A 25937-nucleotide genomic window follows, 5' to 3' on the forward strand; every position below is an offset into this window, starting at 1 on the left:
CATTTTTTTTTCCTGAATCACCAGTCTTCTGACTGGTTTGATTTGGCCCGCCACTGACACCTGTCCAGTGCCTACCTTTTTATTTCACAGTAACACTTGCAACTTACGACGTCAACTAGTCGCTGGATGTATTCCAATCTGTCTTCCTCTACTGTTTTTACTCTGCACAGAATTCCCTTTAGTACCATGGAAATTATTCCCTGATGCTTAATAGATCTTCTATCACCCTGTCCCTTCTCCCTGTCAGTGTTTTTCATATATTCCTTTCCTCCTGGATTCTGCGACGAACCTCCTCATTCAGTATGTTATAGTTCCACGTAATTTTCAACTTTCGTCTATACCACCGCATCTCAAAGGCTTCGATTCTCTTCTGTTCTGGTTTTCGTGCAGTACATGTCTCGCTACCATACAGTGCTGTGCTCGAGGTGTACATTCTCAGAAATTTATTCCTCAAGTTAAGACCTATGTTTGATACTAGCAGACTTATATTTTCCAGGAACGCATTGCTCGCCAGTGCTAGTCTGCTTTTTATGTCGTTCTTGCTCCCTCTGTCACGGGTTATTCTACTGCCCAGGTAGTAGAATTTCTTAACTTCGTCTACTTGGTGATTCCCAATTTTGTGGTTAAGTTTCTCACTGTTCATTTTTCTGCTATTTCTCATAACTTTTGTCTTTCTTTGTTTTACTCTCAACCCATATTCTGTACCCACTAGACTGTTCACTCTATTCAACGCATCCCGCAATTCTTCTTCACTTTGACTGAGGGTAGAAATGTCATCAGGTAATCTTATCACTTATATCCTTTCACGCTGAATTTTAATTCCGCTCTTGAACCTTTATTTTATTTCCCTCATTGCTTCTTGAGGCATGAATTATTGATATGTAAGAGGAACTATTTCTTAAAATCTGACGGTGCGAGCATGTCCGCGAAACTTTCCAGTGTGGTAAAATTAAATGATCTGTACAATGTTTTATAGATTAATATCGAGAGACTTAGCTGCTGGCGTCCTTATTATGAAAGTGATGTACCATGAACTTTTTTAATATTTGAACAATAACAGTGTAAATATAGACCAAATGGAGCAATGCATCTATGCCTGTACTCTCACTATGCTAATGTCTTTTAGTGTTGAGCCTGCTACTATAAAATCAGTGGAGGCTAAATTTACTGAAGAAATGCTAGTGTATGCAACTGCACATGTAGGTTTGAATACAATTCAGACTGAATTCGAAGTATATAAAAAACGTATGCATTTATAAAGTTGAATGATTGTGTGTAAATAAAAAAAAGTTCTATGAGGTTGTTCCTATTTGCTCCACACTACAGTAACTTTAATGGTGAAAAGATTAAGTAATAATAACACAATTGTAGTAAATTAATTCATGGTTTGTTATCAGAAACAATACATAAAAAGGGATTGTATAAATGCAGAGTATTTTTATTTATTTTCATAACAACTGATCAACTATTCAATATATACAGCAGTAGAGATACATTATATTAAAATAGAGGAGAACAATTTTTTTCTATTTTCAACATTTACTGTGTATGGGTACTAGTAGCAGCAGCAGGTGAAGAACCACACACATACACAAATACCCATATATATATCAGATATCTACTCCACACACCCACCCACCCACCCACCCACCCACCCACCCACACACACACACACACACACACACATATATATATATATATATATATATATATATATATATATATATATATATATACAAATGCACACACACACAAAGTGACTCAAGCGTATAGTGTGAGAGCGGGAGGGTTTTGATCCCATCCACACAAATGAAGCGTTCGGCGTAATGACATGACAGACTTTCAGTTGCAGTTCAGTACACACCTCATGACCATGCGACCGAAAGATTGCTTGCTGCACCATTTGAGAAGACTCATCATCAGCAAGCATAAACTCTTTATAGTCTTTGATCGTAAGCGCCTGTGAGGCGGCAGAGGTACACCCTTAGCCACTCTCTGGCACGCACCTGCATCTACACTGTGTGCAAATATCTTCTATCGGAGCCCTATAATCTGAGAGCCGTTCGCCTCGCCTTTCATTTGGATGATAACCTTTTTGTTCTGAAGTGTTTTGCCATAAGAATTACCGGCCACGTATCCAAACGTGTCGAATTCTTTGGGATTGCACCCAGTAGATGAAACTGTCTATCTGTATAAAGTAACCTGACATCTGCGAAGTTTGGTAACTTGTATGGAATCAGTACATGTGATGTCAGGGGAGATCCAGAACGCACATACCGGTATAGACAGGCTTCGTGAACTCCACTAAAACCTTAGCCATCTCCACAGCGACTAGTCCTTTATTTCGTAAGACTAGGCCTGGTGATATAATCTCCTGCACCGTAACGCCCAATCTTTTCGAAAGTCACTCACTGCGAGGACCCCTTGTTAGGTATTTAAACCTATGTGCTCCCTCAACCAGGAATGCTGGTCGAAGGAGATACCGCAAGTGATTCTAAGAAGCTGCATCCCCAGCCTGAGACATTTCTGGAGGTTTCTATAGTGTAGAATATATCTATGCTGATTCCACAACGTTGTCGTCAGCTTGGAGATGGAACCACTTCTTGGGGCTAGGCGCTCTGGACACAGAGACAACTCACTGTGCTCGTCATGTAATTCGGTGAATATTCCAGGTCTGCCTCAAGGACATATCCTTTACCAGCTACAGCAGCCACATCTTGGACTTCATCCTTCAATCCGACGATTGATATTTGGTTAGTAATCGGAATCCTACAAACAGTAGAGTTTGTTGCATGCCTTGCTTGTAGAGATTGTTTACAACTCAGATCGTTCGAGCGGCCGGAGTGGCCGTGCGGTTCTAGGCGCTGTAGTCTGGAGCCGAGCGACCGCTACGGTCGCAGGTTCGAATCCTGCCTCGGGCATGGATGTGTGTGATGTCCTTAGGTTAGTTAGGTTTAATTAGTTCTAAGTTCTAGGCGACTGATGACCTCAGAAGTTAAGTCGCATAGTGCTCAGAGCCATTTGAACCATTTTGAAGATCATTTGATGCCATAAAAAATATCTTTTTGCTATTATAACACACATTGCATTCATCACCTTTCAAAAGCGTAACAGACGAACATTACTGCATGCAGACACAAAATGTAAGTTGCGGTCATATTTTAGTAAGTAAATAAAAATATTATATTAATCCTTCTATGCCAATTTTTTAACATTGCGTCCCACAAAATCCCTGTCGTAGTGTAATAGAAGACGGGATCCAGAGTGTATGCGCCCATCCATACACTCTGGAAATTCTCAAAAACGTCTGCAAGCAAGCGGACATTGACCTCCACATACAGTTTAGCATAGCCCTCTTAATCGGAGATGTTGAACACCTGCCAAACATTCACTGCATGGCTATACTCCGCACCCATTATGGCAGTGCCTGTGAGTTTGCAGGTTAGTGTGGTTATATCCTGTAACGTGGTTTTGGGGAGCCTCTCCATCGAATCCAGGTTATTCCTATGGAAAGACCTCCATCTTCGTTAAAAGTTGAAAATTTGCATCGTCGCAAAATGCAGCTAGAGTGATATGCAAATCCTCCAGACGCATCTTCTCAGCATGTTCCTGAAGAAGTGCCTGTACAAATCGTAGCGAATCCCGGGAGCAGAGGGATATTCTTGGCGCGATTCGCTTGGAGGATGAAATGTTTTTTCCACATTGTCAGGTATGACACTGACTTCATCATCCTCCAACCCAAAGTCACCCAAGTGCTCAACAAGGTAGTGAGCATCGTACCCGCTCAAATTATGGAAGAAGACAGGAAAGAGTCGCGGCACTTTGTACTTCAAATTGCAAGCACTGTGACTTGCAACACGGAACATCCCAGTTAGACGAGTGTCTCTACATGGAATTCCCGCTTTTCTGTCCAAAGGCAGGTCACAAACATGACATTTAACTGCCTGCTTGTATTAGGCATCATTATCCCAAGAGTTGGTCGTTGGAATGTTTTTTGTATAAAGTCGGTCTACATCCCGCACATGTGTTCCCGTCTCATAGAGCAACCGTCCCACAGGATTATCCCTGACATATGAGTCACATTTGTTGTGACTGCATCATATGAGCATACAGTTTGATACACTGTCACATGCGGTACCTTTCTTCCTGTGAAAGTTGTGTGAGAGGCATTGGAATCACCTTCGGAAAACGTAAGGGGAACTAGTAAGCACTCAGAGCCAGCGTGTGCAACAAAGGGACGTTTCGCCTGTATAAAGTGGAGTATTATTAGCCTAAATACACATAGTGCACCTACTTTCGAATGGAATTCTAACAATATAAAGTTAAACTTCGTTAGTCGTAAGAGTCTCCTGTATCATCTGATTGGCTTCAGATAGGAAATAAGGACTGGGACGAATTGCACTGCCGTGCTTACACTCTGTTTCATAGCTGTAGAACACATCTGCGGAGCCCGGCGCAGATCTGGCCATTCCACAGAGGACGTGTGAAACGTGTCACCCGATAACTGGAAGTGGACCGTCTTGCTCCACGAAACACAAGTCCCATGTTAATCAGACTTTGTGGAGGTGTTCATCACATAACAAAAATTAAATGATTACGCTTACATTACATTATGTCCTTGTGTCCATCAACATCAGTATGAGGTGTGACCTCCCATGGGCATCAATAAACTGTTGTATTAATTGTGACAGTCTCCGATCGCCATCTTCAATAATTTCTTGTCATGTCTCTGAAACACGTCCTGTGTAAGTTCATGAAGAATGCTGGTTGGAGTCTGCTATGAAGGTATTCGTCTTCCGATCACATCCCAAACATACTGTATGGATGTTCAAATCAGGGGACACGACAGGTCAGGCAGGAACCCCTAAATTCCTCAAGGCGTTTGTGGTGTGAGCATTAGTTATCATGACTATGTAGACTTTCCCGGCGTATTAGTATATCAAATTATTGTCGGGTTTTCAGCAGGATCAAACTGTTATCTGAGCACACTATTTCAGCGGTCCACCTGGTCACCTTCATCAGGTGAGAAAAGCTACGCTGCTCTCGCCGATAACTGATTCCACTCGGAAATGACTGCACCTTTATATGCATCGGAAGTACAACAGCGCATGCGCTAGATACAGTGCGCACGTGTTCAATCATTCCTGCTGCCCTCTGGAGGACTTTGAGGATACGGGCCTGAAAACATCTGTTTTGAAGCCTTCGTGTTTTCTGAGATATGTTGACGATATGGTTGTTGTTTGGCCACATGGAATAGACTCTTTGGACCGGTTTATGGACCATTTTAACTGTCTTCATCCGAACATCAAATTCACGATGGAAATTGGAAAGGAGGGAAAGTTACATTTTTGGATTTACTAGTTTATAGAAAAGAAGACGGAAGTGTTGGACACAGGGTTTACATGAAACCGACTCATACCGACAGGTATTTACATGCTACCAGTTGCCATCCACCTTTTCAACGTACAGGAGTCCTTCGGACCCTGGTTAATGGAACGTATGCTGTCTCGGGTGCTGAAAATTTACCACAGGAGCTGCAACATCTTAACGACGTGTTCAATAAAACGGCTATACGGACCGACAAGTTCGACGTGCTTTTGAGTTTGGACCTCCGCCTGAACCTTCTGAAGACACCTTTAGGTCTGTGGCTTTTCTTCCGTATGCTGGGAATGTGTCCGCCAATATAGATAGACTTTTGAAGAAATATGAGATCACATGTGTTTTTCGTCCGCCAGCTAAGATTCGAGTGGCCGGCCAGTGTGGCCGAGCGGTTCTAGGCGCTCCAGTCTGTAACGCTCCAGTCTGTAACCGTCCGACCGCTATGGTCGCAGGTTCGAATCGTGCCTCGGGCATGGATGTGTGTGATGTCCTTAGGTTAGTTAGGTTTAAGTAGTTCTATGTTCTAGGGGACAGATGACCTCAGATGTTAAGTCCCATAGTGCTCAGAGCCATTTTTTAAAAATTCGAGCACTTCTTGGCTCTGTCAAAGATGATTTAGGTTTGAGGAACTCTGGCGTTTACAAAATAGCGTGCGATTGCGGGAAAGTTTACATGTATTGAACATCATCACCATACGCGATTATTACAAACAGATAGACCTGCGATGGCTGAGGATTGCCTTACAGAGGGACACAGGATGTTGTATAATGAGACGCAAGTAGCTGCAAATGCTTAGCGGTATTGGGATTGTGTTAAAAAAAAATCTGTAGAAATCAGACTATCTGATAATATCATTAATCGTGATAATGGAATCCTGTTTTATCAGACATGAAGAAACAACGGCATCTGAATCGGCCGGCTGTGAATAATCATTTGTAACGATATATCGTTTTCGACAGTGTTCACCACCGGAGGCGCTGCAACTCTTTTTGCCCCAGGGGGTAGCAGGAATGATTGAGCGTGCGCCCACTGTATCTAGCGTATGCGCTGTTGTACTTCCGATGCATATAAAGGTGCAGTCATTTGCGAGTGGAATCAGTTATCGGCGAGAGCAGCGCAGCTTTTCTCATCTGATGATGGCGACCAGGTGGACCGCTGAAATATTGTGCTCAGATGGCAGTTTGAAACGGCTGGAAACCTGACAATAATTTGATGTCAGTTATCATGCTAGAATGTGCCATTTGGTGCCCCTATGATATACAGCTACATGACTATTCCGCAATTCACACTTATTTGGTTGGCAGAGGGTTCATAGTTCCACTTTCAGTTAATTTCTTGACTGTTCCACTCCTGAACAGTATCACGAAAATGTTTCCTTGCGAGCTCTGATTTCTCTTCCTTCATTACGATGGTCATTTTTCCCAATGTACTTGGAATTCAACAAAATATTTTCGCATTCGAAGGAGAAAGTGGACGACTGAAATTGCGTGAAAAGATTTCGTCGCAACGAAAAACACCTTTGGTTTAATTACTGCCGCCCCTACTAGAGTATCGTATCGGTGACACCCTCTAGATTATTTAACGACAATACGAAATGGTATGAGAACAGGTTTCACCATTTTTGCCACATACTGGGTAGCATTCAGCCACCTTTAGCATTTAACAAATCAATTATGTTGTCACAGAAAATAGCTTTCCGCCCCATGATTCCTGGAGTTGCAGGCTTGTGGATCTCGAGTATCACTGGGTGCTATGATCTTTCACCAGAACGTCTACGGACATACTAGCGTCTCTCTGAGCGCCACAAGTAGAAGTAAGACTCATCTCAGAACATCACTGATTGCTACTCAGTGTCTCAGCTGATTCTGTCTCCCGGAAAAAACTACCACTCACTACAGGGGAAGGAAGTGATTGAAGATTCACGGACGAGTGACAAGGAAAGAAATAAACTAACCTATATGTACTATTTGGACAGGGTGTTGATCTAAAACAACCAAGTATGTTGGATCAATTTGGAAACGAAAAAGCCTCGATGTCATGTTCAGAAATAAAAATAAATTCAGATAACGTATGCGTACAGGACATGAACGTTAGAGGACGGACCAAGAAGAAATGCAGATGATAAACGGGAATTCATTGGACAAATATATTATACTGGAACTGACATGTGATTACGTTTTCACGCAATTTGGTTGCATAGATCCTGAGAAATCAGTACCCAGAACAACCACCTCTGGCCGTAATAGCGGCCCCGATACGCCTTGGCATTGAGTCAAACAGAGCTTGGATGGCGTGTGCGGGTACAGCTGCCCATGCAGCTTCAACACGATACCCCAGTTAATCAAGAGTAGTGACTGGCGTATTGTGACGAGCTAGTTGCTCGGCCACCATTGACCACACGTTTTCAATTGTTGTGAGATCTGGACAATGTGCTGGACAGGGCAGCAGTCGAACATTTTCTGTATCCAGAAAGGCCCGTGCAGGACCTGCAACATGCGGTCGTGCATTATCCTGCTGAAATGTAGCGTTTCGCAGGGATCGAATGAAGGGTAGAGCCACGGGTCGTAACACATCTGAAATGTTACGTCCACTGTTCAAAGTGCCGTCAATGAGAACAAGAGGTGACCGAGACGTGTAACAATGGCACCCGATACTATGACGCCGGGTGATACGCCAGTATGGCGATGACGAATACACGCTTCCAATGTGCGTTCACCGCGATGTCGCCATACACGAATGCGACCATCATGATGTTGTAAACAGAAACGGGATTCATCCGAAAAAATGACGTTTTGCCATTCGTGCACCCAGGTTCGTCGTTGAATACACCATCGCAGGCACTCCTGTCTGTGATGCAGCGTCAAGGGTCACTGCAGCCATGGTCTCCGAGCTGATAGTCCATGCCGCTGCAAACGTCGTCGAACTGTTCGTGTGAATGGTTGTTGTCTTGCAGACGTCCCCATCTGTTGATTCAGGGATCGAGACGTGGCTGCACGATCCGTTACAGCCATGAGGGTAAGATGCCTGTCATCTCGACTGCTAGTGATACGAGACCGTTGGGATCCAGCACGGCGTTCCGCATTACCCTCCTGAACCCACCGATTCCATATTCTGCTAACAGTCATTTGGTCTCGATCAACGCGAGCAGCAATGTCGCGATACGATAAACCGCAATCACGATAGGCTACAATCCGACCTTTATCAAAGTCGGAAACGTGATGGTACGCATTTCTCCTCCTTACACGAGGCATCACAACAACGGTTCACCATGCAAAGCTGGTCAACTGCTGTTTGTGAATGAGAAATCGGTTGGAAACTTTCCTCATGTCAACACGTTGTAGGTGTCACCAATGGCGCCAACCTTGTGTGAATGCTCTGTGAATGCTCTGAAAAGCTAATCATTTGCATATCACAGCATCTTCTTCCTGCCGGTTAAATTTCGCGTCTGTAGCACGTCATCTTCGTGGTGTAGCAATTTTAATGGCCAGTAGTGCATATGTTCACACGACTCCACTTAATATCATCAAGAGTGAGTGACAAGAAGACGGAAACGTAAGTTTCACTAATGCTTGAGGTCTTTACTAATTTTGGTAGTCATCGGAGAAAGAACATTAATTACTCACTACTGAATATTAATCAAGATTATTGATAGGCTATATAGGAATCTAAAATCGGGAATTAATAGTATGTAGCTGTAGCTAAATGAGTGAAGACTGATGGGAAAGTGAGATGGAAAACTAACCAGCAAAGTTTCCATCGGAGGAAAGAAATTAGATGCAAACTGAAGTGGAAAAGACTTGCTAGGTGAGTGACGCAGTACAACTGCGCGGACGGAAAGACGTGCCTTGCGGAGTGTGTATATACACTCCTGGAAATGGAAAAAAGAACACATTGACACCGGTGTGTCAGACCCACCATACTTGCTCCGGACACTGCGAGAGGGCTGTACAAGCAATGATCACACGCACGGCACAGCGGACACACCAGGAACCGCGGTGTTGGCCGTCGAATGGCGCTAGCTGCGCAGCATTTGTGCACCGCCGCCGTCAGTGTCAGCCAGTTTGCCGTGGCATACGGAGCTCCATCGCAGTCTTTAACACTGGTAGCATGAAGCGACAGCGTGGACGTGAACCGTATGTGCAGTTGTCGGACTTTGAGCGAGGGCGTATAGTGGGCATGCGGGAGGCCGGTTGGACGTACCGCCGAATTGCTCAACACGTGGGGCGTGAGGTCTCCACAGTACACCGATGTTGTCGCCAGTGGTCGGCGGAAGGTGCACGTGCCCGTCGATCTGGGACCGGACCGCAGCGACGCACGGATGCACGCCAAGACCGTAGGATCCTACGCAGTGCCGTAGGGGACCGCACCGCCACTTCCCAGCAAATTAGGGACACTGTTGCTCCTGGGGTATCGGCGAGGACCATTCGCAACCGTCTCCATGAAGCTGGGCTACGGTCCCGCACACCGTCAGGCCGTCTTCCGCTCACGCCCCAACATCGTGCAGCCCGCCTCCAGTGGTGTCGCGACAGGCGTGAATGGAGGGACGAATGGAGACGTGTCGTCTTCAGCGATGAGAGTCGCTTCTGCCTTGGTGCCAATGATGGTCGTATGCGTGTTTGGCGCCGTGCAGGTGAGCGCCACAATCAGGACTGCATACGACCGAGGCACACAGGGCCAACACCCGGCATCATGGTGTGGGGAGCGATCTCCTACACTGGCCGTACACCACTGGTGATCGTCGAGGGGACACTGAATAGTGCACGGTACATCCAAACCGTGATCGAACCCATCGTTCTACCATTCCTAGACCGGCAAGGGAACTTGCTGTTGCAACAGGACAATGCACGTCCGCATGTATCCCGTGCCACCCAACGTGCTCTAGAAGGTGTAAGTCAACTACCCTGGCCAGCAAGATCTCCGGATCTGTCCCCCATTGAGCATGTTTGGGACTGGATGAAGCGTCGTCTCACGCCGTCTGCACGTCCAGCACGAACGCTGGTCCAACTGAGGCGCCAGGTGGAAATGGCATGGCAAGCCGTTCCACAGGACTACATCCAGCATCTCTACGATCGTCTCCATGGGAGAATAGCAGCCTGCATTGCTGCGAAAGGTGGATATACACTGTACTAGTGCCGACATTGTGCATGCTCTGTTGCCTGTGTCTACGTGCCTGTGGTTCTGTCAGTGTGATCATGTGATGTATCTGACCCCAGGAATGTGTCAATAAAGTTTCCCCTTCCTGGGACAATGAATTCACGGTGTTCTTATTTCAATTTCCAGGAGTGTATATACGCGCAGAGTACCGGGTCCTGCATCTGCAGTGGATCCCGCAACGTATCGTATCCGTGACACGCTCTCCCTTATTTCGCGGGAACACAACAGGATATGAGAATAGGTTGTACCATTCTTGTCACATACTGGCAAGCACTCAGCCTCCCGTCTGCAGTTACCAAGTCAGATCTGGTGTCGTAGCCAATAGCTCCTCGCACCGTTACAGGTGTCGAGAATCGTCGGAACCCATGGTCTTTCACCAGATCGTCCACGGACATGTTGGTGTCGCTCTGACTGCCACAGAAATGGAACTCATTTCAGAATACCACTGGTCGCCCCTCAGTGTCCCGATTGAGTCTGCTTCTACACTATCCAAATCTCGGTTGTCTCTGGCAGACGATGATGATATATACGATGTTTCAAAGTTCGTGATCTCAATCCAGCATCCAGGGTCTGTTCCCAACGATTCTCTGTGACACACTGCCTATAACTTCTGCCTGGATTTCAGCTGTGGGCATCAGCCTGTTTGCCAGCGAAACGATCGATCTTACAACTTCTATTACAACAGTCCATATGGAAGAACCGATGGTCATGTTTCTTAATCCACTGCCACCTCGTTGTAGCTCGTTGCGCAGACACGATCTCTCTCACATTTCGAAAGACGGCAACAAACAGCAGTGTGCATAGTGTGTTGCGGCGTCCACCTAAAGATTTCCAGTAGTTTCAGGCATACCTGTAGCCATCTTGTACTCACACTATTCTTCTTCTGTAGGAACGGTTTTTGTCTGTACTGAAAATAAGTTATCGTAGAAGTAAGGTGTAGTTTTAATCATATCTAGCAGACTTGGAAATATTAGAGTATTAGTCTGGTAGTGTTCGGAAAAGGAGTTTAAGGTGTAAGACTTCCCATTTTCGTCAGTTTACCGTATGCATCGTAACCCCGCCCTCAGTGATCATAGGAGTGGCAACTGATGTACAGTTCCACAAAATGCATGATGATTTTCGACTTCCATTGCACAGGCTATCAGCAGACTTGAGTGTAAGAAGAAACTTATATCAAGAAGAAGACTCCTATTAGTCTTAATTGTCTCTTAGGCTAGAATGTCATTCAGTACAAGAAAGCTCTGGATAGCCAGCGCGCTAGTGCACAAGAGCGCAAGTTACTCTTGGGGTTTCTCCAAAGATACTGATGCTGCTTATGTACATGGTGATTAACAAATTGTACATCAAATCAGAAACTGTTCTGAACATTCGGTGGACTAGATGAAATGGTAGAAAATTTTCGTATAATATGACTTCATTTTTATTGTGTTTACTTTCTTTGTAATATATCTTAATTTTTAAATACCTTATGGTCGACTTCTATCTATTCATTCCTATTTTTAAATGAGTTTCAAATTTGATACGCGTAAATAAATAATGTCTTCAGAGGTGATGATAAGAATGTTGGTAACTTCCTCGTTTCCGCACTTGTTAATGCTCCATTGGATTCCACTGGACGTCATTTTCACTGGTGGAACACTAACGTGCTTGGTTTGTGTTCCATCAGAACAGACACGACCAGTGTTTTTAATTTTCCTAAGTGCCTCTAAAACATGAAGCGACTCACGACCACTTTGAAAAAATATTCTTAAAATCTCTTACAATGAATGGATGGCAATTCCAAATAAAGATTTTTGCGTCGTGTAAGTGTAAAAATATTAATTCTGTAGTTTCTTGCCGTGTTGATTTGCAGTCTGTCTGAGGCGATTCGTCCCACACTCTCTTCCCACCTTCTGGTAAGTATTAGAAGAAACCACATACGGTCTCTTCTCTGTGCTTACTTCTAACCTTTTTTTTTTTAATGAGCAGCGCGATTTCCTTGGTTCCTTGGCTCTCTTTTACACCGAAATATCCTTACGGTTCCAAGGACCTCACTTACGCAGATGTGATTTGTGACGGATAATTCGTCGCGGCGCACTGATGGAAGTGATACAACGCGCTGGCAAGAGTGTACGCTGACACAGAGCGACGTTATGTTTCGTGTGCACCTCACAATGCCGCAAATGTCGAAACTGACAGAATGACATAAAATTGTTTATTCTAGCTGACTGGTCTTTGCGAAAATGTTGCCCTTCTTGCAACAGAGTTATTGGTATGGGTATAGTAAACAGGTAAACAAACGGAAGTGGTACAAGACATGCAAAGATACGGATTATAAATTTTAGGACTATGTGAAATAAGAATAACTGGATTTGGAGAAAGAAGAATAAAAGAAGGACATATCCTCCTCTATTCTGGAAGAATGGCATGGAGGAGTGGCATTAATATTAGACCAGGGAGCGAAGCAGTCTTTGATTGAGTGGTACCCAATTCAAAGAGAATCATAGTCGCTCGCTTTGCAACGAGGGTAAGACCAGTGACCACTGTACGATGTTACGCACCAGCAGAACTGTCTGAGGGTGAAGAGAAAGACAAGTTTTATAGCAAACTCCAAGAAACACGGCAAAAGTGTCGAAGAAGAGATATACTCCTGCTGATGGATGACTTTAACGCAAACATTTGGAATGACAAGGATGGGATAGAGCAGATTATCGGGCAACATGTACTGGACACCCGAAATGCCAATGTCGGACGTCTCATATACTTTTGCGGCATATTTAACCTGATCATTGGAGGTTCCACTTACCCCGATAAACGTTAGCAGACGGCGGAACAGAGAACCGGATAGACTACTCCGAATTTAGCAGGATCTGGAAAAAATCACTCCTAGATGTGAGGAATAAAAGAGGATCAGATGTCGGAAGCACCCACCACCATATGCTGGCAACGGTCTGTCTAAAAATAGCTGCACACAAGAGACACTGCAGGCAGAAGAGGATTAAGTATAATTTTGGAAAGCTGGACAATACAAAAGCGATAGGAGTTCTCGATCCAACTGAGAAATCGTTTCGAGGTGCTTGGCACAGGAATTGAAGAGAACGACATGGAGGGTCAATAGGATTCAGTGGAAACGACCTGTGCACAGACTGCTGAAGAAATTCTTGGAACAAAGGCCCACAGCAGACAAGACTGCATCTCTGACCATACTTGGGATGCAATACAACAGAGGAATGCAAAACTCCGGCTAAATTGCTCACAGATAAGGGAAGTAAAAGGAGAACTCCAGCAGGAACTTGCAGATTAAATAGGATGGTGAAGAGAAGTTACAGAAAAGATAAGAGAACTTTCATCAGAAATCTCGCAGCTAAGACGGGGGCATCAGTTAACAGAGGCAATAACAAGACACTATATAAAATCATACGGAAATTGTCAAATAAGAAACTTGGGAATGATATGCCAATTAGGGACAAACAAGGAAAACTACTCACAATTCGAGAAGACCAAGTGCAAAGGTGGAAACAACATTTTGAGAACGTTCTGAAGCTTGAAACTATAGATGACAGTGTAACTCAACTACATATGGATGGGGAAGGACTCTCACAAGATATATAAATTAACCGCCATCCAAAGAGGAAATCGCTAAACCAGTCCAACAGATAAAGAATGGAAAAGCTCCAGGCCTGGACAACATCAGTGTAGAGTTACTTAGAGTAGATTCCCGTATAACGCAGAAATTTTACATCCACTCCCGACAGCCAAATGAATGAATGAAAAAGTACCAAATTATTGGAACAGATGCTTGCTCATCAACCTCCCCAAGGAAGGAGACCTAACTGTTTGTCATAATTGGAGAGGTATCACCCTACTGTCAATCCCAAGCAAGATCCTCTCGCGAATAATCCTAAATACGATAAAGCATATGTAGACATGAAAATAGGAAGAGAACAAGCAGGATTCAGGTAAAAACCTTAAGAATAATAGCTGAACATTCATACGAATACCAGTCACCGCTTTGCATGCTGTTTGTAGACTTTGACAAGGCCTTCTTCAGTATAATTACGAGTAGAACAAAAATATGGAGCTCAGTGCAAACGTTTGGAATTCCCAAGGAAATAACTGTTCTTGTCAAGTGAATGTATGAAAAATACGCGTGCCAGGTTCAATATCAATGTCTGCTTTCAGATCCAATAGCAGTGAAAACAGGAGTTAAGCAGGGCTGCATGCTCTCACCGATACTATTTAGCATAGTACTGAATCTTGTAATGGCGCAAGCAACGAATAATGAGAGAGGAATAAAATGGAGCAATGAAACACATCTAGAAGACCTAGATTTTGCAGATGACCTTTGCCTTCTGTCCCATAGCCTCAACGACATGAAAAGGAAAGAAGAACATATGAAATCCGCTGCGAAGAAAGTGGATTTGAAAATTAATGCCCCGACAACAAAAGACATGCGGGAAAAAGAAAGCTACAGCGTATAACTTAAGCTTGGGTGCCAGATAATCGAAAGGGTGGATAAGTTTTGCTACCATGAAAGCATGGTTATGGTGGTGCAACAAAGGACATTAATAGCCGCATCAACAAATCAAAAGGCGGTTTTACAACTCTCCGCTCTATCTGGGGATCGAAAGACATAACATTGAGGACCAAATTGCGGATATTTGAAAGTAATATATATGGATGTGAAACATGGAAAGTGACAAAACAGCTAATCCATAAGCTGCAGACATTCAACAACAGATGGCTGAAGAACATCCTGGGGCTACGGTGGCTAAATGTCATCTCTGGGAAAGAACCAGCCAGAAGCCGACTGAGCTGCAAATAAGAAGCAGGAAGTGGAGATGGTTAGGACATACGCTTAGGAGACCAAATGAACACATTGCGAGGGAAGCCCTTCGTTGAATCCCGCAGGGACGACGGAGACGACGCAGGCCCAGAATGACATAAAGACCATCAGCTGGAGCAGAAGGTCAACAGCAAGGAACAGGATGGGAAGAAGTGAAAATACTTGCAGAAGACAGAACAAGATGGCGATCCTTTGTTGCAGCCCTATGCTCCACATAAGGAATTAAAGGAATTAGTAATAACATAACAATAATAGCAAAGTATGGAAATATATGCGGTAATATCCACTGAAAACTATACAATAAGACCAGGCAGTTCACAAGAATAAACTTTCATAAAACTAAGGTTATTCCAGTTCTGTAAGTCACCGAGAGCTGGATTCAAACCAATAGAGCAATGAGTAGAATACAGAGCGTACGAATGAAATTCTTGGAAAAAAGTGCGCTATTACCTGTAAGTGAAACTTGTGCTATGAACGATCCAAATGGACGAAGAGACACAGGACGAACAAAAAATTGTGCAAAGGTAGCTTGTGACTGTGATCAGACTAACCAATAAACTACAGAAGAAGGAGAAAAATGTAGAAAGGAAAAGTACACAAACCCACAAAGCAGTGGAGGGTAACTGCGTGGAAAAAAAGAACTTAAAATCTTGTCTTTATTTTCGTTCTGTTCTTTCAATTTGAGACTGAATTTCATAATATCGATGATTTGAAAACGCAGGGAGAAAATCAACACGCACCATAGAAGAAAATGAAGTGATAGAAGACTCACAGGCTAGTCGCAAAGAAAAAAAAACTGATCTACGTTCGCAGCTCTGGTAGTGTTTTAACTAAAAAGAATTGGGAACTTTGACGTATCAATGTGGAAACGAAAAAATCTTGATGTCAGATATACAATTAGAAATAAATACGTGCAGAACATGACTGTGGGAGGACGGATAAGTTACATGTTCGGGCGACTTCATATACTCGTAGACTATATCATTTAGAGTGAATAAGAAGCTGCAACGTAAGTTTGTGTAATCCTTAAAATATCTGGTAACTATGGGAGGAAACGAAGACAGGACAATAACTACTCACAACTAACTACTCAACGAGGCTAGTAATATACTATAAAGATATCTAAACCAGGCCTGAATTGTGGGTAGCAGTATTCAGAGGAGTTATAGCGAAATGAACGAAGATTGACGTGCAAGTGAGATGAAAAATTAGCCAGGGAAGTTCCCACCAGAGCAAAGAAATTCGATGCAAACAGAAGTGGAAAAAAACCTGCTGGGTGAGTGACGCAGTGAGCCTCCGCGGACGCGCAAGATGTGTGTTGCGGAGTGGGGGATCCACCTGCTGCATGTATATATACACGCGCAGAGTACCCGCTTCTGCATCTAAAGTGACCCCGCAGACCCAACTCCCAGCAGACATGAAGGCCGCCCTGGTACTCGTCGCGGCGTTAGCCGTCATTGTGGTCGCCGCCGCGGAGGAGAAGTACACCACCAAGTACGACAACGTCAACCTGGACGAGATCATTAACAACGACCGCCTGCTCAACAAGTACGTCCAGTGCTTGATGGAGGATGGGGAAGCCAACTGCACCGCTGATGGCAAGGAACTCAAGAGTAAGTGTTCTGTAGGCAGTTGCGGCTCTCAGTGCCTTTCCTACTCAGATCACCTCGCATCAGAGGCGCTTTCCGCACAAGTATCACTGCCCATGCCCTACTCCCATTCTGAGAGGAAATTCTTAAATGTATCTATCTTCAGAGCACCACTGAAAGATGTAATCGTTTCTTCATCATATATATTCAAAGCCTAACCCTTGTCAGCTTAGTCACTACGTTCCGTCTCCCAATCTTCGTCACTTTGTAGATTTTCTGTACCAGTGACACAGAATATTTACTCTTGAGGCGGGCTCTATCCTTCCTTGTCAGGTATTTTGCCTGAAAAATGTTTGTTTTCCAATTTGTTATTACCAGATACTAACATTCCTCATTTATTTTTCGCTAAAGAGCAGCTTTTATCTCTTTTTAGCGCTTTCTCATGGTTACTCTCTGAATCCAGGTTATTCAGGTGACTTTCTTGTAATACTTTTTTTTTTGTATGTTTGCGTTATCTTTTACACCGCTTGGTCAATACGAACCTTTGAGGTAAGAACAGGATAGACAGAATCTGGAGGGCATATCTTGAGACTATTTTCACAGTGTTAATGATACAGAACCGTCCTTAAGTCGATATGAATGAATGCTATGAAAAATTGTGTCCACTTATGGTTTCACTGTAGGAGATTACTGTTTTACTACTCTGTGAGAAATAATACTGTGGTTGTCTTCCTTGTCTCAGAAATTTCTTTTTCTGAAAAATCAGTTCTCTGTACCTCAAGTCCCTGCTAGGTCGCTACATATCTCCATGGAAGAGAATCTTCCTACTTACGTGGTTCGCATGGGAGCATGCGTGTACGTTTGTGTGTGTGTGCCTGCGGACATTGTAATAAAATTGTAACATGTCATGTTTGAGAGCTACAATTATTTACTTTGCAGTGTTCCAGGTAATATTAATTTTCGCCCGTCAAGCACAATGAGTTAGCTATCGAAGTACATAACATCGTATTTCGTTTTTTAATTTTTGTTGTGATTTACATTTTTTATTTTACTTACAGACCATAAGTTGTGAGCAGGGACTTGTACCCGAGGAGAAAATACAACGCAGGGGGCTGTTCTTTTTTTCTGTTTTTCAATTTTTTTCAGATTCTAAAGCAGATCCCCAAACCATGCTTCCAGAGACAGCAGTGTAAGTAACACTGAAGGCTGCTGTTCCAGGCTGCTGTATGCGTCAAACGTGGTTCTGCCGCCTCACTTCTTTTCGAGTATATATACATTTGTGTGTGTGTGTGTGTGTGTGTGTGTGAGAGAGAGAGAGAGAGAGAGAGAGAGAGACAGCCAGACAGACAGAGAAAACTTGCCAGAGGGGTTCCAGCGCGCTGATCGCTATGAAGTATCTAGCGATGCTTCACGAATATCAAGCGACAGTTGCTTCATTACCTTTCTGTTACCTCCTCCCATTTCTGCGGTATCTCTCTCGATTTCTAAAGCAGCGTCATCCTACATTATGTTCTCACAAAATTACCTTTAATATGTCTCCTACATTACGTCTAAAATCAGAAGTACTGCTCAGATTGCAACCGTCCTCTAACGTTTGTTAAATGCATCAACGTTTTCCATTCCGGCAGAGAATAAAACCTTTCGTCTCACTTTCAGTTCTTGTACATATGCTTCTCTGTACGTTAATTCAAAACAATTTTAAGTCAGCTGACAATTTATAGGTGAAATCATTAATCTGGAAATAGATATACTCCTTTTCTGTTATATACTTTTCGACTCTTTGTTCTATAGATCGGTGTTTGCTATTGTGAACAAATGTCTTGATTACTACAGAATCTGATTAAAGAGTATAATTTTCTCTCTATCCAGTCCTGAATCTCTAGAATTCATATTTCTCACTGACGCTATACCATTTGAATATTCACCACATTTCCTGTAAGTCAGCTTTTATTTCGGTATGTTGTGTCTATAGTGAGTCATTTCTTGTGTGTCGTGTAAAACTTTAATTTCAGCTCGTACTTTACCCTTTCAAGCAAAATAACAGCATTATTCTGTGCTATTATCTTGTAGAAAAGTATTTCTCATTTTTTTCAGCTGATTAATTATTATTTATTTAAATCGTTTTATGCATTTTTAGTGGTGTACAAAAGAAACCATTATAATAATTTACCCATTGTCAATGTTTTCTTTCGAATCCTATAACTTAGATTTGTGCAGAGTATGTTTTAGGTTAACTAAATATATGGGTTGTGCATAAAGTGCCCATTGAACATTCTCTTCGTTCGTGTAGATTCAAAATCATAGAACACTTTTGTGTGGAGGTATGACTAGCGCTGCACTGTAATTCACAGTACTTAATCTCGTTGTAATGCAAACAGAGGAATCACAGCAAGTTCTGTAAATTGTATTAGTGGAGTGGAGATGTTAGTGTTGGGAGGCAGGGGTCAATGGTAAGATCAATAAAGCGACACCATAATTATAACTGGTTAAAGTATTTCAGATGAGAGTGGAACTACAAGTTGTTTCAACGTATTATGATTGATTAAAAACAGTCTTGATCACAGTAAAATATTTGTTTGTGATGGTAACCGGTTTCAGCCAGAATGTGATCATCTTCAGACTATTTATACCATGATGGTAGGCGGTGGTGGTGAGCGGAGCAGTTTCTCCGTTTTCCACTACCGCTTAAAATCATGGTACAAATAGTCTGAAGATGGTCACATTCTGATTGAGACTGGTAACAACTGCAAATAAATATTTCACTGTGGTGAAGACCGTTTTTAATCATTTTAAAGATATTTTCATTATGACTGATATGTAGTAATCCACAGAAATATTCAAAAGAAATCTATTTGCTAAATATCCTTGTAGGGTGGCTGGTGTCGATTAGGTAACACAAGTCAGAAAGTATTACACATTATCAAAGAAGATAATTTTATACACTGTCTATGTCTGGTTCAGTACTTGGCAAATTCTGTTGCGGAAGTCAATGGATACACGAGTATGTAGCATTTACACATGTTTCTAAATTCACGTCTGAATTACATCAGATCTGAAGTTCAGAGATAATGCCACAGTATAGATTTCCTGAAAATATGATGTGCATGATAATAATCATGCTTTAAATAAGGTGATTGTGAAAGTTTTTAGGAACAGTAATGGTTCAAATGGCTCTGAGCACTATGGGACTCAACTGCTGTGGTCATAAGTCCCCTAGAACTTAGAACTACTTAAACCTAACTAACCTAAGGACAGCACACAACACCCAGCCATCTCGATTTAGGAACAGTAAAGAAATGTTGTATTTCATATACGTAGGAGGTAGCAGAATTGTAAAGAGAGAGCCATTTCGCAGGAGATTTTGTTCTGTTCAGTTTACATTAGGTTAGCGGGTCTACCAGGTCGCTAAGTATTGTCTTTTCATACAGAAGCCGTCCCTGACGCGCTGAGCAGCGAGTGCGCCAAGTGCAACGAGAAGCAGAAGGAGGGCACCAAGAAGGTGCTGAAGCACCTCATCAACCACAAGCCCGACATCTGGGCGCAGCTCAAGGCCAAGTACGACCCTGACGGCACCTACAGCAAGAAGTACGAGGACAGGGAGAAGGAGCTCCACGAATAACCACTGTACTCCCATGTCTATCCTATCTAAATGTTTTTCTCAAATAAACTATAACTTGTAACTCAACGCATGGTTTTTAATGTAACACTCCCAAAATCACGATAAAAACAGGAAATAAGGCAGTTTGCTTTGGCGAAAAACTTTCAAGAAGGCTCCTGAATGTTGTTCGACGACTCTGACGGAATGGAAATTTAGACCTATCAGTTTAGCTGTTGGGATCAAAAGCGGGTTGCTGTCGATTATTTTTTCTGATTTATCTAACTCATACGATGGCGGACGGGGTGGATCATTAAGTAAGGGCAATTCCTTTCCTAACCTTCTCCAATTCTGCTCCGTCTCTAACGACATTAAGGTGAATGGAACCACTTCATTCCTTTTATTTATTTAATTTAATGAAGTGGGTCCATTTGTGCTGCGAGAGTAGGGGGCTCATACAGAGAATTCCAGATGGAGATTCGGTCTGGTCTATGCAAGTATTCCGCCATTGTTTTTATAATGGAATGTTTAACAGCTTATTGTCGGCCCTAGCAGCTGATGTCTTAAAGAAACGGCTAAGACATAGGGCATACTCGTGTATTCATATATTTCTCCTTGGCTATACGATTTAATGTGTTTTATTAGTTGTTACACACAACACGAACCCGATCATCAGGCTACGTCGACTGTCAGGAAGAGTAGTAAGTATGTAACTATAATTTAAAACATTTAGTCCTTTTATGTGTAAAAGCATGTGCACCGAAACCCTAAGAGTGCTATCAAATGATTTTTACATAAATAATTTGATATCGCGGACCTTATAAACATACTAGCACCGTATTGGATTATATCGTTAACTCAGTTTGTTTTACGCACGCAAGTGATAGGCGGTGTTATCTGTCAGCAGTCTATAAGAAATTATGATATAATGGCTCGTAGAATTGTTTACGTGGAGCAATTTTTTAACAGACATACAATCGATAGAGGTCATCAGTATAATTTGAGGTGACTACAGCACTGATTCCATTAGCTCAATTCATGTAGGGACCCGCTAAGAAATGCGCACGATGTTGTTTCAGCATGCTGAAAGCTCTATAAATCAAAATGGTTCAAATGGCTATGAGCACTATGCGACTTAACTTCTGAGGTCATCAGTCGCCTATAACTTAGAACTAATTAAACCTAACTAACCTAAGGACATCACACACATCCATGCCCGAGGCAGGATTCGAACCTGCGACCGTAGCGGTCGCTCGGCTCCAGACTATAGCGCCCAGAACCGCACGGCTACTCCGGCCAGCTATAAATCACTGAGCTCTACTTTGTAGCCGTATTAGCGACAAGAAAGAAAGAAACAGGACAACGCTAAACAAGCATATTCGTCTGCATTTACGAGGTATGCAGCTTAGTCTGTCGCACGATGGAGTTGGCTTGTCTAGTGATTCCTTGCACGTACACAAGTACATTAATGAGTTTCACAGTTACATTAATTAGGACGACTTGTGTTTTACGGAGTGTGTGTTTTGCTAATTGCTGGGAATCCTCTAATGAGAGAAACCTTCTTCCCACAGACTGTGCCCCAAGGCCATGGGAAATAAATGAGGATGGAGATGGTGAATAACGATTCATTCACAGACAGTAAAAGATGTTACGTAAATCCCAAAATTTGGGAAGAGGGAGTGGAAGTAGCAATTAGTGGTATCTTCAAAACACGACCTACCAGATCAGCCAAGGAAGGAAGATATTTGAAGCAGGCATGTGCAAAGGGAGGAATCTTTGGTTAATAAAAGGGCTGTGCTGCTATATAATATAAACGGAGAACTGATTTCTGAAACTGTCCGTCTGGACGATAGCATTCGATGGATGTAGATAATGAATAGTGAATACTACAGAAAAAGAAACTCGATGTATTTGAAGTATGGTGCTACAGGGGGAATGAACAGAGATGGTACGAAATATATAAATAAAAAACAGAATGTATAGTATACGAAAGATTTCTATGAAACGCATCCTTAATGGAAGACAGGTGTGATTAGAGGCAAACAAAGAGTAATTAAAGCAGAAAACCAAGTGCATTTGGTATAGCCGCTAAAAGTCTGTCACTGATGGATCCATCTCCTATTTAGCGAGTCAAAATTGGTATTGTTTCACTGGAAATTCTCCGTACGTGATTGCATAATTCTTGTCTCCAAAATACAATAATTTTTCAGATTTTCAACTGCCAACGTATGTCCGCGTTTCTCTTCTATCTTCTGCTATGAACGCCCTAAAATATGTCAATTGTGCAGCCTGAATTTCGTCTTTGTTCTTCTGTTTTAAAATCTGTTGATCAGTAATATTTAGGAAACTAGTTCCGGCCATGATTTTGTAGAATTCATTTGTTCAGTATGTCTTAGTTCTCTGTAATGCTGCTTCTAAGGTTTTCCCACGTAATACTAAAATTCTCCATAGTATATTTTGAAGAGCCAAAGAAACTAGTACACTTGCCTAATATCGTTGAGGTTCTCCGCGACCACGCAGAAGAGCAGCAACACGACGTGGCGTGGACTCGACTGTCTCAAGAAGTGCTGCAGGAAATTGACACTATGAGTCCTGCAGCGCTGTCAATAAATCAGTAACAGTACGAGGAGTTGTAGATCTCTTCTGAACAGCACGTTGCAAGGCATCCCAGATATGCTCAATAATGTTTATGTCTGGGGAGTCTGGCGGCCAGGGGAAGTGTTCAAAATCAAAAGAGTCTTCCTGGAGCCACTCTGTAGCACTTCTGGACATGTCGCTTTGTCCTGCTGGAATTGCCCGAGTCCGTCGGGATGCAAACTGGACATGAATGAATGGAGGTTATCAGACAGGATGCTTACGTACGTGTCACCTGTCAGAGTCATATCTAGACATATCGCGGCTCCCATATCGCTTCAACTGCATACGCTCACACCATTACAGAGCCTCCAGGAGCTTGAACAGTCCCCTGCTGCCATGTAGGGCATGAAGCTATCTCCATACCCGCACACGTCCTTCAGCTCTCTAGTTATCAGCAGTCCAATGTCGGTGTTGACGGGCCCAGACGATGCGTAAAGCTTTGTGTCGTGCAGTCTTCAAGGGTACACGAATGAGCCTTCGGCTCCGAAAGCCCTTATCGATGATGTTTCATTGAATGGTTCGTATGCTGTCACTTGGTGATCGCCCAGCACTGAAATCTGCAGCAATTTGCGGAAGGGTTACACTCCAGTGACAATGAACGATTCTCTTCAGTCGTCGTTGTTCCTGTTCTTGTAGGGTTTTTTTTCGGCCGCAATGATATCAGAGATTTGATGTTTTACCGATTCCTGATATTCACGGCACACTCGTGAAATGGTCGTATGGGAAAATCCCGACTTCATAGTTACCTCGGAGATGCTGTGTCCCATCGCTCGTGCGCCGACTATAACACCACGTTGAAACTCACCTAAATCTTGATAACCTCCCACTGCAGCAGTAACCGATCTAACAACTGCGCCAGACACTTGTCGTCTTATGTAGGATTTGCCTAACGCGGCATTGTTTACATATCTCTCTATTTGAATACGCATGCCTATACCGGTTTCTTTGGCGCTTCAGTGTATTTAATATATTTTTCTGTCGGGTTCTACCCAACATCCTAGAATATCGAATCAGTAAGCCTGTTAAATGTTATGGCATCCGATGATTAGTTTAAATCGCTCTTGTTTGGTTTCTATGCACGACCCAGCTTAGTTTTCAGGTATAGAGAGCATATTAAGAAATGACATACTGTTACATGAAGTAATCGACGACTATTGAATTACTGAAACGTTACAATCTGTTCAAATGGTTCAAATGGCTCTGAGCACTATGGGACTTAACTTCTGAGGTCATCAGTCCCCTAGAACTTAGAACTACTTAAACCTAACTAACCTAAGGACATCACACACATCCATGCCCGAGGCAGGATTCGAACCTGCGACCGTAGCGGTCGCGCGGTTCCAGACTGAAGCGCCTAGAACCGCTCGGCCACTTCGGCTTTATTATTTGCAGATTATCTTTAGATCAACGTAGTTGCAGACTAACCAATCAGTTTCAGGTGCTGTGGACATAATGCGAGACCATAAATAAGGAGATGTTGTCCGGGAAATAAAATACCTGAAAGAGAAGAATAGTGTCTAGCAACAGAAGAGACAAGAGTTGTAGCATTATGTGTATCTACAGTCTCGATCAACTGAATTAGCGACACCGGTGTAGCAGAATGTAGCAACCTATTCCGCGTTGATGGCGGTGGTAATGCATTCTGGCAAAAACTGCACTAGGCACCAGATCAACGCCTTCGCACCCGCTGCCCGAAAAGCACGGAGGGTGATCGTCTTTGGGGCCAAAGCCTTTACATCTCTCTCCATGGCTTCCGATAGGGTTCTGACACGTTTGAGGTCAGGTGTGTCAGGAGACCACTCAAACACTACCACGGCCTTGTTCCTGAAATCGTCCTATCTTAGAGTGATTGGTCTTGGAGGTGAAAGTTATTTTGGAGTACTGAGGACGAATAAACGGTAATAGGTCGCCGTTGAGAGAGGATGGTGGAAATATGGAAGTCCCCATTTAATCGCACTTGAACATACCCCGCGGGGGAATACACCCATTACCGGTCTGAATTGTGCCTGGTTGACAAGTGAGATGCCTCGTCTCATGACGTTTTCGACGCACTCGCACTTCACTATCTGTGTGCTCTTATGTGTATCACTACACACCAGACGACTTGTAAGTATACACTCAAGAGAAAACGACGCACCAGGAGGAGTTACGCAGATTGGTCACAAAATGATAATCATACAGATTGTAGTGTAACGACGTAAGTTTTGTATAAATGATTTTCTTTTAACATATGACCATGTGCAGACTTCGCCACCTACGTCAGTTACAACACACTTCAAAATTATTTAAATTCTTTTTAAAATTGAACGAAACTGTAATTAAAACATCATCATTTGAGTCGTATGCGCAGAATTACGTCACTCCGTCCAATTGGTTTGCGCAAACTTTTTTCAATTTAGATGTCGTTTGTTTCTTCTCAGAAATTATATTAATGCAAGTTATCTGCTTTAATAAATATTAAAACCACATTGAATAAACTTTAAGACTCAAACTCGCGATGAACGTTGTCAAAAATTAATAATCTTGTCAAATAAATCAGTGATACTTCTTCCTTAATATAATTATTCATAAATAAATTCTCGGAACACGTATTTAAACTTTTATAGTATACACTAGTTTATTATCTTCCTATATACTACATATAGACGTGAACCTGAGCCTTGACAAGACAGGACTGAACATTTACAACATGATTAACTTTCTATGACGTCATTGTTGTACAAACATTACAAATTCTTATTTTTTCAGTTTTTAGAAG

General features: G+C 42.8%; 1 protein-coding gene across 2 annotated transcripts in view; it reads left to right on the top strand.

Moving 5' to 3' along the window:
- Nucleotides 1–20632, top strand: part of LOC126262450 (ejaculatory bulb-specific protein 3-like) — a 66196-nt gene extending 45564 nt beyond the window's left edge. The window contains exons 1-2 of one of the 2 annotated variants that reach the window (XM_049959103.1): nucleotides 16724–16971; nucleotides 20376–20632. In XM_049959103.1, the coding sequence (XP_049815060.1) occupies nucleotides 16776–16971; nucleotides 20376–20566 (387 nt within the window). In that variant the 5' untranslated portion in view covers nucleotides 16724–16775 and the 3' untranslated portion in view covers nucleotides 20567–20632. Of the gene's footprint in view, nucleotides 1–16723; nucleotides 16972–20375 lie in introns of those variants that run through there. The other variant, XM_049959104.1, reaches the window with a different exon arrangement.
- Nucleotides 20633–25937: the final 5305 nt, after the last annotated feature.

The sequence above is a fragment of the Schistocerca nitens genome, chromosome 6 (genome assembly GCF_023898315.1).
Source record: "Schistocerca nitens isolate TAMUIC-IGC-003100 chromosome 6, iqSchNite1.1, whole genome shotgun sequence".
NCBI classification, from domain to species: domain Eukaryota; kingdom Metazoa; phylum Arthropoda; class Insecta; order Orthoptera; family Acrididae; genus Schistocerca; species Schistocerca nitens.